The sequence below is a fragment of the Chrysemys picta genome, chromosome 1, assembly GCF_011386835.1.
Source record: "Chrysemys picta bellii isolate R12L10 chromosome 1, ASM1138683v2, whole genome shotgun sequence".
In the NCBI taxonomy this organism is placed as follows: domain Eukaryota; kingdom Metazoa; phylum Chordata; order Testudines; family Emydidae; genus Chrysemys; species Chrysemys picta.
Genome location: NC_088791.1, coordinates 95,480,393 through 95,495,669, shown reverse-complemented (window position 1 = coordinate 95,495,669; position 15,277 = coordinate 95,480,393). Strand labels below are relative to the sequence as shown.

The window sequence follows — 15,277 nt, the reverse complement described above, 5'->3', positions numbered from 1 at the left end:
AGCCGTTAATGTCTCGTTCTCCCTCTACTCATAGCTCGTTAGCAGACTGAGCAATTCTGGAGCCTGTGTCACCCCCACCAACCTGTCTGTGGAGGTGATCACAACCAGAGTGATGCAGCTGGCGTGATGCAGCATGCCACTGAGGGCGGGGCATGGAGAAGTCCTCTGGGATCCCCTATTGTGCTTGCGCACACGCACGCACACACACACCTGACTAGTGAGGGGAGTGTCAAAGAAGTTCAAAGGTTTGGCTCAGCTTGAATGCTTTGCTTGGAAACAGGCCACGGACAGAATGAACTCTGGGGGTTGCTCACCCTTTATATGTGGTCTCTCCATGTCAGGATCGGGATTCCTTAGGGGTGTGTGTGTGTGTCTACACTGCTGCAGCCCCTGCGGCACTAAACCTGGTATACGGATTAATCGGCTGGTACCTTTCACCAGCACTGTCCTCCACCCTAGGAGACGGGACCATGCAAAATCAATGCACCCCCACTGAATGGGGACCAGGGCGAAGTTCTCCGAGAATTGGTTTTGTCCTTTTGGCATTGGAAGTGATGCTGGCAGCCTAATGAAAAATCCCCCTACCCTGAGCCCCCTTCCCCGGCTGTAAGCCATAGGAGGGGGTGAGGGAGGGGGAGGAAGAGCGTGGGCGGTGGAAGGAGCTGTGGTTGCCAGATGTGTGAATTGCTGCTGAGCAGAACAAATGCAACCCAGCCGCTTTGCAGCTCAGGTGACAGAGCTAGAACACTGACCCTTTCCTGTTGCTTTTCTCAATCCTCAGCTGACCCTCTGATTGCTTCCCTTCACTTCACACCCAGGGGCCTCCTTTGAGAGTCTTGGAAACGACAGAGCTAGCTGACACTGGAATGAAACATAAAACAATGGGACAGTGGGCCCACCAGAATGCTGGCCAACCAGAGCACGTTCACCCCACCCCAAGAGCTGCCATGTGCTTGTTTTTAACCCTGCAGGAGAAAAAAATCATGTTGTGACACAACAGAATCGCATACCAGCGCTCGGGGCATTGTCATCACTTAGTGCATAATAATACTGACACTGCCACACAATAGGGGGAGGCTGGATTAATGCATAAGCACCTCAGGCCAATGCCTGCAGCCCAGTTCCTGGAGTCACATGAAAGCAGCAAACTCTCAGCTTTAATTAAAAAAAAAAGGGTTCTAGCCCTAATGGCTGCAAAGAAAAGCTCGAAAATGTGTAACCAAAGCAGCACTGTCTGCCTGAGTCTGCAGAGAGCCTGAAACAGTAGCTCCAAGCTGTCCCATGGACCTCAATGGCTGTTAACTCCAAGACCCACTGTTCAGGGGGCAGGGCCAAGGACTCTGTGGGAGGAGCAGAAAGAATGCTGCAAACTCAGCCCAGCCAACCCAACTAAATGTACACCCTATTGCTGGGTAAGTGGGGGGTGGGCAGTCTGCTGCTACCCTGCCTCACAGCCACCACTGCTCCATGTAGGGGATGGGGGCCACTGTCATGATTTGCCTGAGGATGTGTATTGCTTTAACACAGCCCCGGGAGGCCCAATGTAGGTGTCACAACAGCCAATATATATGCAGGACTTTTTAAATGACCTACAAGCTGAACTTGACAGACAGATGACAGGCCCCAGAAAATAGTGATTGTGTGCACACGTGTGTGCACCCGTGTGTGCATGCACGTCACATTTCTGTTGTGGCAGGTTTTATATCCAGAAGCCCTGGAGATTTAGTCACATCTAGGCCTCTGTCAGCGGAACCCGGGACTCCTAGAGAGCTGTCCGTGTCAGAGTCACTTCACTACGTTTATGGAAACAGGCCAGAGTTAAAGTAGGGGCTGTAGGAGAGCTCCCCCACTGAAAGCAGAGGGAGAGCTCCATAGTTGAGATAAGCGGCACTGCCCCAAAGCTCCCCATCCCCCTCAGACACAACCTGAGCATAAACCCAGGGAGGTCAGTGGAAAGACTCCCAGTGGCTTCAATAGATCAGGCCCCCAGTGTGGTGAGAGCCCCTCATCTTAGTTCAATCTACTTTAACCACTGACAATAAGGAGTGAAAAGGGCTCTCAGGCTGCAGTGACTCCCTGGCAGTTGGTGAGGCAAGTGTCTCAGAGGCACAACAAGACCAGCCCGTGGGCTGCAAACATGTCACAAGCCTGAGTGCATGTCCTCTGCCCTGCCACTCAAACCTGTGCAAGGGGGAGATCAAAGTGACCCGGGGAGCCGTTCACACAGCGCTTCCACAGAGGAGGCTGGGCGCCCCAGCCCCTCAACAGCCTCCTCCTGAACCCGTCTCAAGAGCAAGACTGTGCTTGAAAAGGGCAACTGTTTCCGTTGGTAAAAGGCAAGATGTGTCCACCTGGGGATGTGTGACTGCAGACTGAGGCTCTGAGCTAGGCCCTGCTGGAGAGTCTGCCCTTCATCACCTGGCCGTGCTCCAGCCCACAGCACGGTGCTGCTGTCCTGGAGGCGCGCTCTATCTCCATGGTGCGAAGGGTCATGCTGCTGTCTCTGTATAACCTGCCACATCCCACCTCCAAACAGCCCACCTGGTGCCAGGAGGGGGCGCGCTGCAGCTGGAGGGTCTGGCCTTCTCCCTGCACTTAGCATGGAAAAGAGAGGGAGGCGATTAACTCATCCTGGGCACCAAGCGGAAACGTGCTGGGAGGGACGCTGGGGCTGCTCAGCCGGCTTTTATACCAGCTCTCAGTGCTGCTGGCCAGAGCATTCTTCCCTGCTCTCCGCTATAAACCTCACTTGGGTTCTAGCGTCTCACAGGGGCGGGGAAAAAGCAGGCTGGGCTGGAGGGAAAATCAGCCACATCACAGCACAGCTGGCTCCCAAGCCCAATACGCTGGGCAAAGCTCGCCAGCCTCAGCGGAGCTGAGCAGCTCGGATTCCATGGCCGCCGGCGGGCCTGTCAGCAGAGCCCTTTGAATGTCCTGACACGCATACCAGCGCTCCCCTCGGGGCCTACCTCTAGTGTGCCCAGCTAGACAAGGGGGCCGGCTGACAGCTGCTTCAGAGCTTGCAACAATTGGCCTGTGGGCGGTGTTGGGTGCTCTTCCCCCCCTCCACCTCCTGCTGCATGTGTGGCAGAGCTGTTGAAGGTGGTCCCCTTCTGGGACTCTCTCTCTGGTGCTGGGCTCTCTCCCCCCGCTTCTCCCTTGATTTTTTTTCCATCTGTTTTTTCTTTTCTTTTTTTTTGCAGGGGTGGGAAGGGGAGTAACACGTGGCAAGAAGCTACTGCAGGAATCTCCAGCTGGGCTGGAGATGCAGCCACCATTCCCTCCTCCAGAACGCAGGGTAGCCTGTCCTCATGCCTCTGCTCTCCCACTTCCCCCTCTTTACCTGTTAGATCACAAACGGGCAGGAAGCAGCAGGAAGCCAATTGAAGGGCCAGTCCTTAGGCAGGCACCTTTGCACACTAAAGAATAACAAAAACCCACCTGTTATACAGGGCTTTTCAGTCACCGCTCTCAAAGTGCTTTACAAAGGACACCCGTAGCCTTATCTTACAGATAGGGAAACTGAGGCACACACCGACAGAGTGACTTGCACAAGCACCCAGTAAATCAGCAGCAGAGTCAGGAACAGAACCCACATCTCTTGAATCCCAGAGGGGTGCTTTAACCGCTAGGCTACGCTGCCACTCTTACACCATGTTATTCATGTGATCCCCCCAAAGAGGGTGAGCCAGATCCTCAGTTCCTGTAAACCAGCACAGCTCCCTTGAAGTCAATGCTGATTACACTAGCTCTGAGTTTGGCCCAGAGACCCTGAGGTGAGTCAGTGGCTGGAGAAGCAGCCTTGTCAGTGGGTCAAACAAGCTGTCCGAGCCCTGATGCTCTGACCGGCACTAATGAAATCCTATGGTTATGCAGCCAGCAGGGCTGTGAGACCTCTTTAAGGCCTGGTGTCACTCATTCACCTTGTGTATGTGGAGTCACACGGTAAAATGCCATGGCCCACCTGAGATTAGTACACTCCACACTGGCTACTAAATGGCTGGCTCACAGGCCATCCCTCACTGGTGTGTTTGTGCATCTTCCGTCTCAGTCAGTCAGGATGGCCCGTCACACAGTGCCAGGCGGTCGAGCTAGCTAGGCCATTAATGCAACTTCCCTTGCGTGGAATGAGGTGGGGTGATGAGCGAGGGAGCAAAAGAAAGGGCATTGTTTGCTCAAGTCACACAAAGGCTCCTCAAAGGTCAGAGCACCTCAGACCCTCCCCCCACCCTACCGAATGGCTCCTGCAGGGGGTGGAATAGACATGGCCAATTCTAGTAGCATCTCCACTGAATGGCACTGGGACGTGAGCATGCTCTGTGTTTCCTGAGGATCTCTCTGTTTGTTTCATTATACTAGGGGTGGGGTAAGAGTAGGGTGACCAGACAGCAAATGTGAAAAATCAGGACAAGGGTGGGGGGTAATAGGAGCCTATATAAGAAAAAGAACCAAAAATCGGGACTGTCCCTATAAAATCGGGACATCTGGTCATCCTAGGTAGGAGAGAAAAGCGGCAGTGGCTCGGGTAGGACCCGGAGGAGTACCAGATGTGTCAGGGTCCACCCTGGACTCCGAAACTGGCACTGGGACCATGGGGGGTCTGGGGGAGTGGGAGGAGGAATGTAATTATATCTGCCCAATCCTATCCCAAATGAGTTACAAACCAATCAGAGCCTCCTGGCACACAGGAGGCAGCTGAGACCAGTGTCTTACGTAAGACCCAAAGCTGAGCCATCCCGTCAGAGGCCCTCTTACTCCTGTCCCACACCCACAGCCATCACTCACTTCAGCGGCAGTTGAGGATGCACAGCCTCCATTCAGCAGCAAGCCCCAAACATGCTGAAGTAAGTCCCATGCATTTACCTGTTCCCCAGATTCATAGCAGATTTTCACCCCACCTCTAAAACCTTCCACCCAGCCCCACCGTTTGGCCTCCAAACCTGCACCAACTTCCCAGCTGATCCCCAAGCCTCCCGCCATGCCCACCAATTGGATCTCTACCCCACCCATCCTCCCACCCTGAGCCTCCACTTTCCCCTACAGATCTCCCCAGCCTTAGCCATCTCCTCAACCTGGTTCTCAAACTCCCCCCTCGTTCCCCCGGTAACATTACTGACGTTTGTAAACGTTCATTCAATTACTTCATTTCCCTCCGCTACGGTTCAGACGTCACAGCTTCCTGGAAATACCACAGGGAAAGCCCGTTCTTCCTGTATAGAACAAGGGCCAACAAGGACCAAGATCGGCAACAGCACAAGAAAAAACATCTGTTCTCTTACAAGCGACTTCCACCTCCCCATGTTCAGCTAAAGAACCCCCTTGAAGAATTTGTACTTTTCCCTTCGCTAGCAGTTTATTCTCCAGTAACTCCTGCACCGTCTTGGAGCTTTGGTAGCTGAGAACATTTTCTATGAAGGATCAGAAATGTCCTACTAATGACAAATCTCACATAGCGCCTTTCATCCATAGATCTCAAAGCCCTTTACAAAGGAGGTTGAGCATCATTATCTCCAGCTGACAGATGGGGAAACAGAGGCATTGAGAGTAACTAGCCCAACATCACTCAGTAGGTGAGTGACTGCGCCAGGAATAGAAGCCAGGTCTTCTGGCCTCCTACACCAGTGGGGCCCCCTGCCTTAACCTGACTGGAGACAGAAAGAAAAGATCCTATAGGGGAAATCATCTCAAAGTGCAAAAAGGTTTTAATAAAACTGAAAACATATATACAAAAGTTCTTGGTAGTTTTCTGTAATGTAAAGCACCATTAATTCCACAGTACTTTGTGTCTCTGCTACCCTGACACCCCTCCCAGTAAGCACCAGTGACTCTCTTGAAACCTGGTTTAGCACCAAGGGGCTGCCATCTTATTTAGCACCAAGGGGCTGAAGCTGGCCCACGAAACACACATTCTCCCTCCCCTCCCCACCAATGCATTTTAAGCACCGACCAGCTGCCCTTTTGGAGTGTTTGAGCCCCCAAGCTGGCCCTGGCCCTGCAGAAGTAAACAGTGACATTGGAAAGGGAGGGAATTCAGAGCTCATGTCTGGAAGTTATTCAGCATTAAAGATTCCTGCTCCTCTCTGGGGAGACACAGGGACACCACACACTGTAAATACACAACAGCTGGGTTGGCAGTCTGTGGCTTCTAAAAAGAGAGGGAGAAGAATTCAATTGCTAGTTCCTTCACTCCTAAACCTCAACCCCAGCATGCGGCTCCTCACGACTCCCCCAAGCCCGACTCTGGAGCCTTTCCCCACTCCACTGGGCCGGGAGAGGGGAATTCCAGTCTCCATGTTCCTCACACCCTGGCATTCCATCAGACGCATGGGGCCCCTGATTAGGACCAAACTTCCTTGGAGGGACCCTGCTTTTCATACCAGTTATGCTAATGCAAGCTGATCTGAGGGTCAGGTGGGGAAGAGCCTGGGACTCGATCCTTTCCCCTCAGCTCCTCATCCTGAGTAAATCAGGGGCAGCAATATGAACGAGAGCGAGACTGGCCTGCAGTGCTCTCGTGTTCACCTCTCCTTTCTTTCCCTCTGATGTCTTTCTGGTGTGAGCTTAGTCCTGTCGAAAACGGACCCAGTGACAGCCTGGCATCTCGTCTTTACTGTGTCCTCAGGACACGTAGGGAGGGGGTTGCGAAAGCACTCAGAGCTGATTCAGCTGCCAGCGAAGCCAGTGGCAAAGCTCCCTTTGATGTCAGTGGAAGCAGAGCTAGGTCAGCGCTGAGGGCCAGTGAAAACCCCGGCGGTCACGCACAGGCAGTGGCAGCACAAGCTTTGCCGTGCAGCCCTGCCAACGTGTCTCACCCCTGACTGCAAGGGGTGGGAGTGTATTTCAGTCTCCGTGGCTTCTCCACAGAGATCACCAGCAAAGGAGACAGAGTCAGCAGTGGGGACGTTTTAATGATGTGGACACCTGTTCACTGGGAGCAGGACTGAGATGCCCAATTCACCTGGTACAGGTTACGAAGCAACCACTGGCTATCCCTCTTCCATTGGAGTATCAGGGAGATACTGGACAGAAGCTGACCCTGTGCATTAGTAGTAAAAGGTATAACCTACCACCAGACTCAGCCAGTCCCTCCCTATTGTGTTTTCAAACGGATTGGAGGTGGGATTTTAAAGGAATGATTGTCTCCTAGCAGAGCTGTTCCAGCCACACCCCTGGGACTGTGGCAGTGGAATCCAGTGCCTGATTCTCTTCTCACCCCAGCATGCAGTAGGGGGAACTCTGCAGAAGTTGATAGTCACACTGGTGTCAATCTGGTGGGGGTGGGGGAGCAGAATCAGGTGTTTCAGCCTCCAGAAAAGGAACAGTCCAAAGCTGGGATGGCTTTGAACCTAACACGGGAGTTGAGACTGGAGAGCATCCCACGGGAGGCTTGGAGGAGAGCTTTGCTGATGGCCGACAGGGTCTCGCTCTCTTTCAATACTTAGGGCTAGATCCACAGCAGGTGTACCTGGGTATAACTCTGTTGACTTCAGTGGAGCGACACCGATTTACACCAGCGGAGGATCCGGTCCTCTATGTCCCAGATGAGCGATAGTCTACACAGCCAGGGACGGTACCATCACTCCCTTGCTTTGTATCGTTATCTGTGTCCCTACCGCTGAGTTAGGCTGTGGGAAGGCTCACCTGGCCTAGCAAGACCAGGGGTGACCTGAGGCACCCCCTATTCAAGGTGAATGGGGCTTACCTGGAAGTCAATGACACACTTTGAATGAGGATGGCCCTGATTTGGCTAGCTGGTGTTTTCTTTCAGGCTCCCTGGTGCCCTCCCATCCCATGACCCTCCCAGGTAGCCCCCAGTCCATTTCCTCCTTTGTGGTTTGCAGTGATTGCGGGCAGTGAAAAGAGAAAGAGAGAGAGAGAGAAGGACAGAGAGGGAGGAGGGCAGTCATTCCAGGCTGGGCTTGATCAAGTAGCCGCTGAAGGTGATGTAGATGTCCACATCATCACTGTAGATGGCGTTCTCCCGCTCCCGCTTGTAGAGGCGCACCCAGACCTCGTCGTTCTCCCGCAGCTCCAGCATGAGGCTCTGGCTCTGCATGATACTGCGGTCGCTGGGCTGAGCGTACAGGATGACCTGCTCCTGGTCGTTGTGCATGACGTGCATGTAGGTCTCCTTGAAGTTCCAGGTGTGGACGTTTAGGCTGAAGTAGTAGAGACCGGCCGTGTAGCAGTAGAACTTGCCCTTGAACATGTCGAAGTGGCCATAGAGGTTGACAAAGACGGTGTCGAAGATCAGGGCCTGGTAGCCCTCGCTACTGTGCAGTGCCTTCTTGCGGCCCACCGAGAAAGCGGCATACTGGTGCTTGCACGGATCCCCCGGGGCACCCATCTGCCCCTTGCTGCCTTTCTGACCCTGGGGGCCCCGCTCGCCTGGTGGCCCCTCTTTGCCCCATTTGCCTGGATTCCCAGGCTCCCCCCGATCTCCTTTGTCTCCTAGGAAACAAAGCAGAGGGATGCGCTCCATAAGATACCCAAGTGAGATGGGAAAGCTGCCAAGCACTGGGCTGTCTTGAGGAGGCCAGGGTTGTGGCCAGAAACTAGAGCTGTGTACAGAGGACCTGATTCATCCCTGTGCAGGCACCAGCACAGCTAGTCTGTGCTTTCCCTGTTCAGGGGTTGTGGGGGCTAGTGCAGCTTCCCACACAGGCTATGACACCCCTAACTTGTTACCCTGTTTCACGAGCCTCTTTGGGGCTTTGCAGGAACACAAACTTCCTTGAGCACCAGTTCCCCCGGCCACCCCTCCCTGCTCTGGCCCCAGAATGCCCCCAGTGCTGGGAGTTGTTGTGGAGGTGGTTCTGAGCGCCCCTATGCCTAGCTAGCACAAACGGGCTGCAGAGCAATGATGAACTGGGCCCAAAGAGCAGAATCTCCCATTCAGTGCCAGGACTCACCATGCATGCACATCCTATGCATTAAGCCTCAAATGGGGACCCTTGAGGAAGTAGCTGATCTGCACCGGAAAGCCACCCCCATTCCACTCTGAGCTAAGCCAGCAGGAGCTGCCTGGAGCAGGTCTTGGCTGGGAGTCACTCTTTGCAAATATGAGTGTGGGGGTGTTCATGCAAGCATCCTCCTAGCTGCTTGGGGAGAAAAGTGAATGTTAGGGCTCATGTCATTCCCCTCCTCCCTCTCCCAGATGACATGAGGTCCATGGAGATGGCCTCCCATTAGCCTTCCCTGCGCAGGACATTAGTGGTGGCACTGTGCCTTTGTTAACGGCACACCCTCTCCTTCTTCCTGGCTGGGCAAAGACCCGCTGCTCCCTCCCTCTGCACTACAGGGCAGCTTGATCCTGAAGTAGGTTCAGATTGGCAAGAGGCAACTGCTGATGCTTCTCCCCCAGTGGCAATAAACAGGAGCCAGTGGAAAGCAGGCGAAGAGGTGGCTCCCCTGAATTCAGAGGCTACAGCAGGAAGACTGCTGGGTTCAGGGGGAAACTGGCATGCTACAGGCTGATTCCACCTCTCTGGCTACATGGGCATAAGTCTACATGTACCAGCATGGGCACTTACCCTTCATAATGACAGACAATTAGACGTCCATCAGTCTGGACATCAGGCACTGGATATGCTGGGGCATGCCTTTCAGTCTGGCAACTAGGTGTTTGTTTGATGGGTATAACTGATGCACTGTTGCCCTTCAGTATGGTGACACTGAAGTCACTCAGAGTAGCAGCCGTGTTAGTATGCATCCGAAGAAGTGGGCTGTAGTCCACGAAAGCTTATGCTCTAATAAATTTGTTAGTCTCTAAGGTGCCACAAGTCCTCCTGTTCTTCTTTTTACTGAAGTCACTGGTAGTCTGTGGGCACCTGGTATGCCAGCACAGAACCTTACCTTTCACTACAGCAACGCTGGTTCCCAAGCAGACCTTGGGTCCCAGGCACACTGGCTTGGCACTTACCCTTCAGTATGGTGATGTTGATGTATGGACGCACTTCCGGCATTGGGTACAGTGACGAATGGCGTCCGGCAGGGCCGGGGGTGACCTCTGAGGAGCCATGGGAATCCAGTGGGTCGCAGCAGCGTCTGCAGCCATTTGGGAGGGTTGTTGCTTCTTTGGGGTCAGGCTCATCGGTAGGTGCCCCAAATACAAACAGAGGGAGCACAAGGAAGGCCACGCGAGCTTGTAGCTGAATCATTACCATAGTGACCTGGAAGACACGAGCCAGTAAGAGAGAGAGAGACAGAAGAAGGGGATGACTGAGCCAAGGTAGAGGCCAACATGAAAGGACAGGGCACTGCACCTCCATTCTCTGTGGCTAAAGCCAGTTCATTCATCGCGGGAGCAGAGAGGGAAGGAAGGAGACAGAAAGACAGAGTTCGTAACAGTTCTATAGAGAGCTGCTACTTTGGAGTCTAATACATGCCTGTCCCTGGAGGGCTAAGGCTGCAGTCCAAGCCGCAGTGGCGTCACTGCTAGGGCGCCTGACTCCCTGGAGCCTGGGGTCCTGCCACTAAGAGGAGGCCTGTCCTCCAGAACCTAGAGCACCAGCGCCCATAGTGTAACCACTGGAACCCAGGGCACCAGCGCCCGGGGATTCAATCTTCAGGCTGCAATAAAAGGAGAAGAGGCAAATCCAAGAGCCCCTGGTGATGAAAACAAACTCAGGTCTCAGAGGTTAGCTCTGCGATAAGGGTCGTGACCTTACAACACTGAAAACATCCTGCTTGGGTCATTTGCTCACCTCATACCGCTGGCAAAGCTGAAACCATACCTACTTCTGAGCTGACATATCTGGGGGGTCACGGAGGGGGGAAAGCACATTGCCAGGGTATTCTTGAGCTGTCTGCTGCTATCAGGAAGGACAGGAGTTCCGGCAGGGGAACGATAAATCTGTTAGCTCATGAGAGCATCAAATCGGTTTCTAACCTTGGGGGAGGGTCACAGACAAACTTCTTGCGGCTCACTCAGCAATGGGTATTTTCTTTAATTGGAGTCTTGCTCGAAATCCCATTAGAGAGCATCTAACCAGCTCACACCACCGCCAAGCTCACAAGGTGCAGCCAAGTGACCCGCTCACAGGACTAGAAACCACATGCTGCTGAGTCCTCTGCCACTGACTGAGTCTGTGACCTTGGCCAAGTCACTTCCCCCCTGCAGCTCACCCCCCCCCCCCCCGGATTAGCAATATTTCCATACCTCGGGGGAGGGGGGGCGTTTGAGGCTTAGTTAGCAGTGGCCAACTTCTGCTCTCTTGGGCAGAAGCCTAGGGCAGGCATCCGAGAGCCACAGCAGGAGCCTTCCAGCTGCGGAAGGGCAGCAAGGGGCAGCGCCGAAGGGGCCGGGGAGCCGGGATAGGCACGTGTGGTTGCTCAGCTCTGCCTGGTCGAGCCTACACCGGGGCTGGAGGGTGCAATGGGCCCCAGCGAGGCGGGCGAGCCGCGCTTGCGATCAAACCCGCAGCCCTCGCCCCTCCGCCCCCGGCTCACCCTGCAGAAGAGGCGACAGGCCGCCGCCGGAAGGGTCCCGTGCGCTGCGAGCCGCTCACTCCCCGCTGCTGGCCGGGCAGCCTCTGCTAGCGCCGCTCGCCCCGAGTCCCATGGCGCGGGAAGCTCGCTGCTGGCAAAGGCACCGCAAACCGCTGGCTTCGGCGCAGAGCCGGGCTGCGCCTGCCTCCCTCCCCGCCCCCGGCGCGCCCCCTTCTCCCCGCGGCCCGGCTCGCTCCGCACCGCCGCCTTTAACCCTTGCCTGGGGCAAGCTGGAAAGCGAGGAGACCCCCCCAGCCCCGGGCCCTGCCTTCAGGCCCCCAGGGACAGTGGCTGCAGCTGCCTGCCCGGATAGAGCTCGGGTTTGACACGCACAGGGGCATTGGGCAAGTCCCCCTCCATCACTTGCCCCTCTGGCCGGCACAGTCCCTCCAGGCCTGACCTTTCCCTGCCTGCCTCCTCTGCTCTGCTGTGGTGCACAGCGTCCCCCGAGCCCTGTACAAACATCCCCCCGCCCTCCCCTGCGTTAGCCCCCCTGCTGCCGCTGGGGCAAAGCTCTTGCTCATCCCCCAGGTCCCAATCCCTACTGGGTGGCTAGGGCAGGCTTTCCCCAGTGTTCCCTCCTCTGCTCCATTCCTTACAGCACCTCCTGCTGATTCGGGTAGGGATCTGTCTCTTCCCTGTTTTGGTTCCCTCCCTGGCGGGGGCACAGACCAGTCCCCTCTCTGGTGCACGGGTCACGTCCCCTGCCTGAAATCTTCTCCAGAAAGGGCGTCTCCAGCTGGAAACGCTCTGGAACATGACCTCGCTGGGGAAAGCCCACGCCACCAACTCTTCTCTCAAGCCAGATGTGTACATGGCTCTTTGTAGCCAGCCCTGGGCTATCTCGTCACGCCATCTGTGGTGGGCCTTGCGTGAGGGGCCTGGGGCCGAGATGCTGTGCTGTTGCAAGGTACCCTTAGCCCTCAGTTCCCCATGCAGCTAAGCCAGAGGCCTTCCAGGCGTCTTCTCTAGCTAGACTTGGCTCAGGCCTGGGTGGCCGGGGTGAGCAAAGCGATTTCCCCCTCCACCCTGCGATTATAAATGCCGACTCAGCAGGTTTGCTCCGCTCCTGTAATTCCAGAGGAAAGCTGGAGAATGTTTAACAGGCCCTGGGAGCCTGAGGAAAGGAAACATTTTTCCGATTGTTTAGTTTGGGAGTCAGAGGCAGTTACAGCCGGCTCGCTTCCCGAGGAGTAGCTGGGGCTTGGCAGGAACCCCAGCACCACTGGAGAAGCAAACAGAAAGGCTGGGAAAATATGTGCAGAGAGCATAGGACGGAGGAGGGAGGGGAAGCACTGGGGATGTTATTGACCTCCCTGCTGTACTGGAACCCCACAAATGAATGCCCCTTTCGTCCCAGCCAGCAGGGTGGCCTCACCAGGGCAGAGGGGCTCTTCAGCAATTCACAACAGTACTCCTGACTTTTAATCCAGGTTCTGCCATTGACCTGCCTGGTCACCACTCTGTGCCTCACTTTCCCCATGTGTAAAATGGGGATGCTAGGCCAAATTCCCTGCTAATGGAGCTGTGACAGAGATTATGGCCCAAGGACCCTGAATTGCCTCCCTCCCATGGCTAGTGGTGAGGCTTAATTAGGGTTGGGAGCATCCTGTGGGGTGTGAAAGTGAAGCCGCAGCACAGCTAATATGAAGGTAGAGCCAATCTCTGAGTCATCTTGGCCTAGCTCCTCTGGGAGCTATTGAATATTTCCAGGTAGGATATTTTCCAGCCCCTTTTGCAGCTTTGCACCTTATCTATGGGCAACGTTTTCCTTGGAGCAGTGGCTGAAGGTTGGCTTCCATCTTCTCTCCAGCCTTCTTGCTACACTCTTGTGAGCTAGCGGGATAGGTGAAAACACAGTTTACTGAAGAGTTCATGGGCTATTTTATCATCTGATCAGAAGCACATGGGGAATCCACAGGGCTTTGCACACGCGCGCACACACACGCTTTCTCTCTGCCTTGAAGCCAACACAGGAAAGCTCTTGCCAGATTGGATTTCAGTACTCTCTGCTAAAGTGCAGCTGCTCCCCCCCCTCGGACAAAACCTGGAGAGTGAAAGAAATGAACTTCCCCAATGTCCCCTTCATTACATTGTCCCTCCCCACCCATCACATGCACATGATTCCTAACCTATCTACAGGGACTGACCCACTGCCCTGTCTCCTCCCTCCCACCCCCAATCCCCTGCAAGTGGCCCCTAACCTATCTAGAAGGACTACTGACCCCTTCCTGGCCTAATCACAGGAGCTCCTCCAACCCTCTGCAGTCCAAGCTCTCCGCTCTGCTCCTTTTCCATTTCTCTCTGTCTAGGGTGACCAGACAGTAAATGTGAAAAATCAGGACGGGGGGTGGGGAGTAATAGGAGCCTATATAAGAAAAAGACCCAAAAATCATGACTGTCCCTATAAAATTGGGACATCTGGTCACCCTATCTCTGTTTCTCACACACACCTACACATTCATTGCCTTGCAACTTCCACAGCCACTGAGCAGAGCTGGCTTTTTCTCTAGGCTGGAGGCCTATGCTTCGGCGTATGCATATCTAGACACAGGCAAATAGCCCCTTCCCACTTCTTCCCAGCCACTTATCCTTTATTGTTAAGTACCTTTTCTATTGCCAACCCTTCCTACTCTCCAGGTACTTTGCCTTGTGAGTGGAAGACAGGGAACCCCTTACCTCTGAACCCCTTAAGAGAGGCCCTGCACTGAGCTACGTGTATCCTCAGCTGCTCCTTGTTAGCACTGCCAGAGGAACGGGTGAGAGGAGGCCCAGCTGATTGAAACCAGCTGCTGGCTAAGGGCTCTTATGTAATTACTGTCTTTTCCATCCTCCCTTGGAAGATGGTCTGGTCCTTTGTGAGTCCCTCCTCCACGCTCTGGACTGTACCAGGCTGAGCAATCTCCCCTCCCCCCACATCATTACTTGTTCAACTCAAACAAACAGTTCAAACAGCTGATTCCCCTTTTAGAGCAGGAACTACGCCTTAGGAGCAGAGCCAGCTCTGTCCTGGAAAGGAGTGAGTGCTTTCCAATAGCACAGGGGGTTGTTAGTCAGAATTTTCTGTTCTCTTCCCAACCCTGCTACTGACTCACTGTGTTACAGGCACGTCACTTAGGCTCTCCTGGCTTTAGTGAAATGGGCCGATAGGCCAAGATATTGAAAAATGACCAGTCATTTTAGGTGCCTAAATATTTGGGTACCCAAAAGACACCATAAAGGGGCCTGATTGTCAGGAAGTGCTGAGCTCCTGCCCTCTGACAACCAAGCCCCCTTAAGGCAGCTCAGGTTGGGCCCCCCAGAATCTCTAGTAACATCTGATCATCTCGGCCCTAATTCCTACCTTGTAGGAGTGTTATGAGGCTAAATTACTATATGTTTGTAGACCCTCAGAGGCCTGTGTTCTACACACCCAGTGCAGTGCCACCCACAGCTCTGCCGGAGGCTGAATTAAGGCTAGATGGAGCCTGAATTGAGAGAAGGAGAGCCCCAGACTGGTCCCAGGTTCAGAGTGGTAGCCGTGTTAGTCTGTATCAGCAAAAAGAACAGGAGTACTCGTGGCACCTTAGAGACTAACACATTTATTTGGTCATAAGCTTTTGTGGGCTAAAACCCACTTCATCGGATGCATGCTGTGGAAAATACAGTAGGAAAATATATATACACAGAGGACATGAAAAACTGGGTGTTGCTGTGCCAACTATAATGAGACTAATCGATTAAGGTGGGCTATTATCAGCAGGAGAAAAAAAAACTTTTGTAGTGATAATGAGGATGGCCCATTTCC

The 15,277-nt window shown here is 54.2% G+C and overlaps 1 protein-coding gene across 3 annotated transcripts; it reads right to left on the bottom strand.

Annotated features, from left to right (window-relative positions):
* Positions 1–5,684: 5,684 nt before the first annotated feature.
* On the bottom strand, positions 5,685–14,303 carry C1QTNF6 (C1q and TNF related 6). Of its 3 annotated transcripts, none has more exons than XM_008179327.4 (3): positions 14,170–14,303; positions 9,923–10,172; positions 5,685–8,451 (listed from the first exon to the last, which is right to left on the bottom strand). In XM_008179327.4, the coding sequence occupies exons 2-3, from the start codon at positions 10,164–10,166 to the stop codon at positions 7,904–7,906; spliced, it is 792 nt and encodes a 263-aa protein (XP_008177549.2). In that variant the 5' UTR covers positions 10,167–10,172; positions 14,170–14,303; the 3' UTR covers positions 5,685–7,903. The 3 variants fall into 3 exon arrangements, with proteins under 3 accessions (XP_008177549.2, XP_042699508.1, XP_065419713.1); XM_042843574.2 differs by lacking the exon at positions 14,170–14,303 and adding an exon at positions 12,090–12,618; XM_065563641.1 differs by lacking the exon at positions 14,170–14,303 and adding an exon at positions 11,452–11,642.
* Positions 14,304–15,277: the final 974 nt, after the last annotated feature.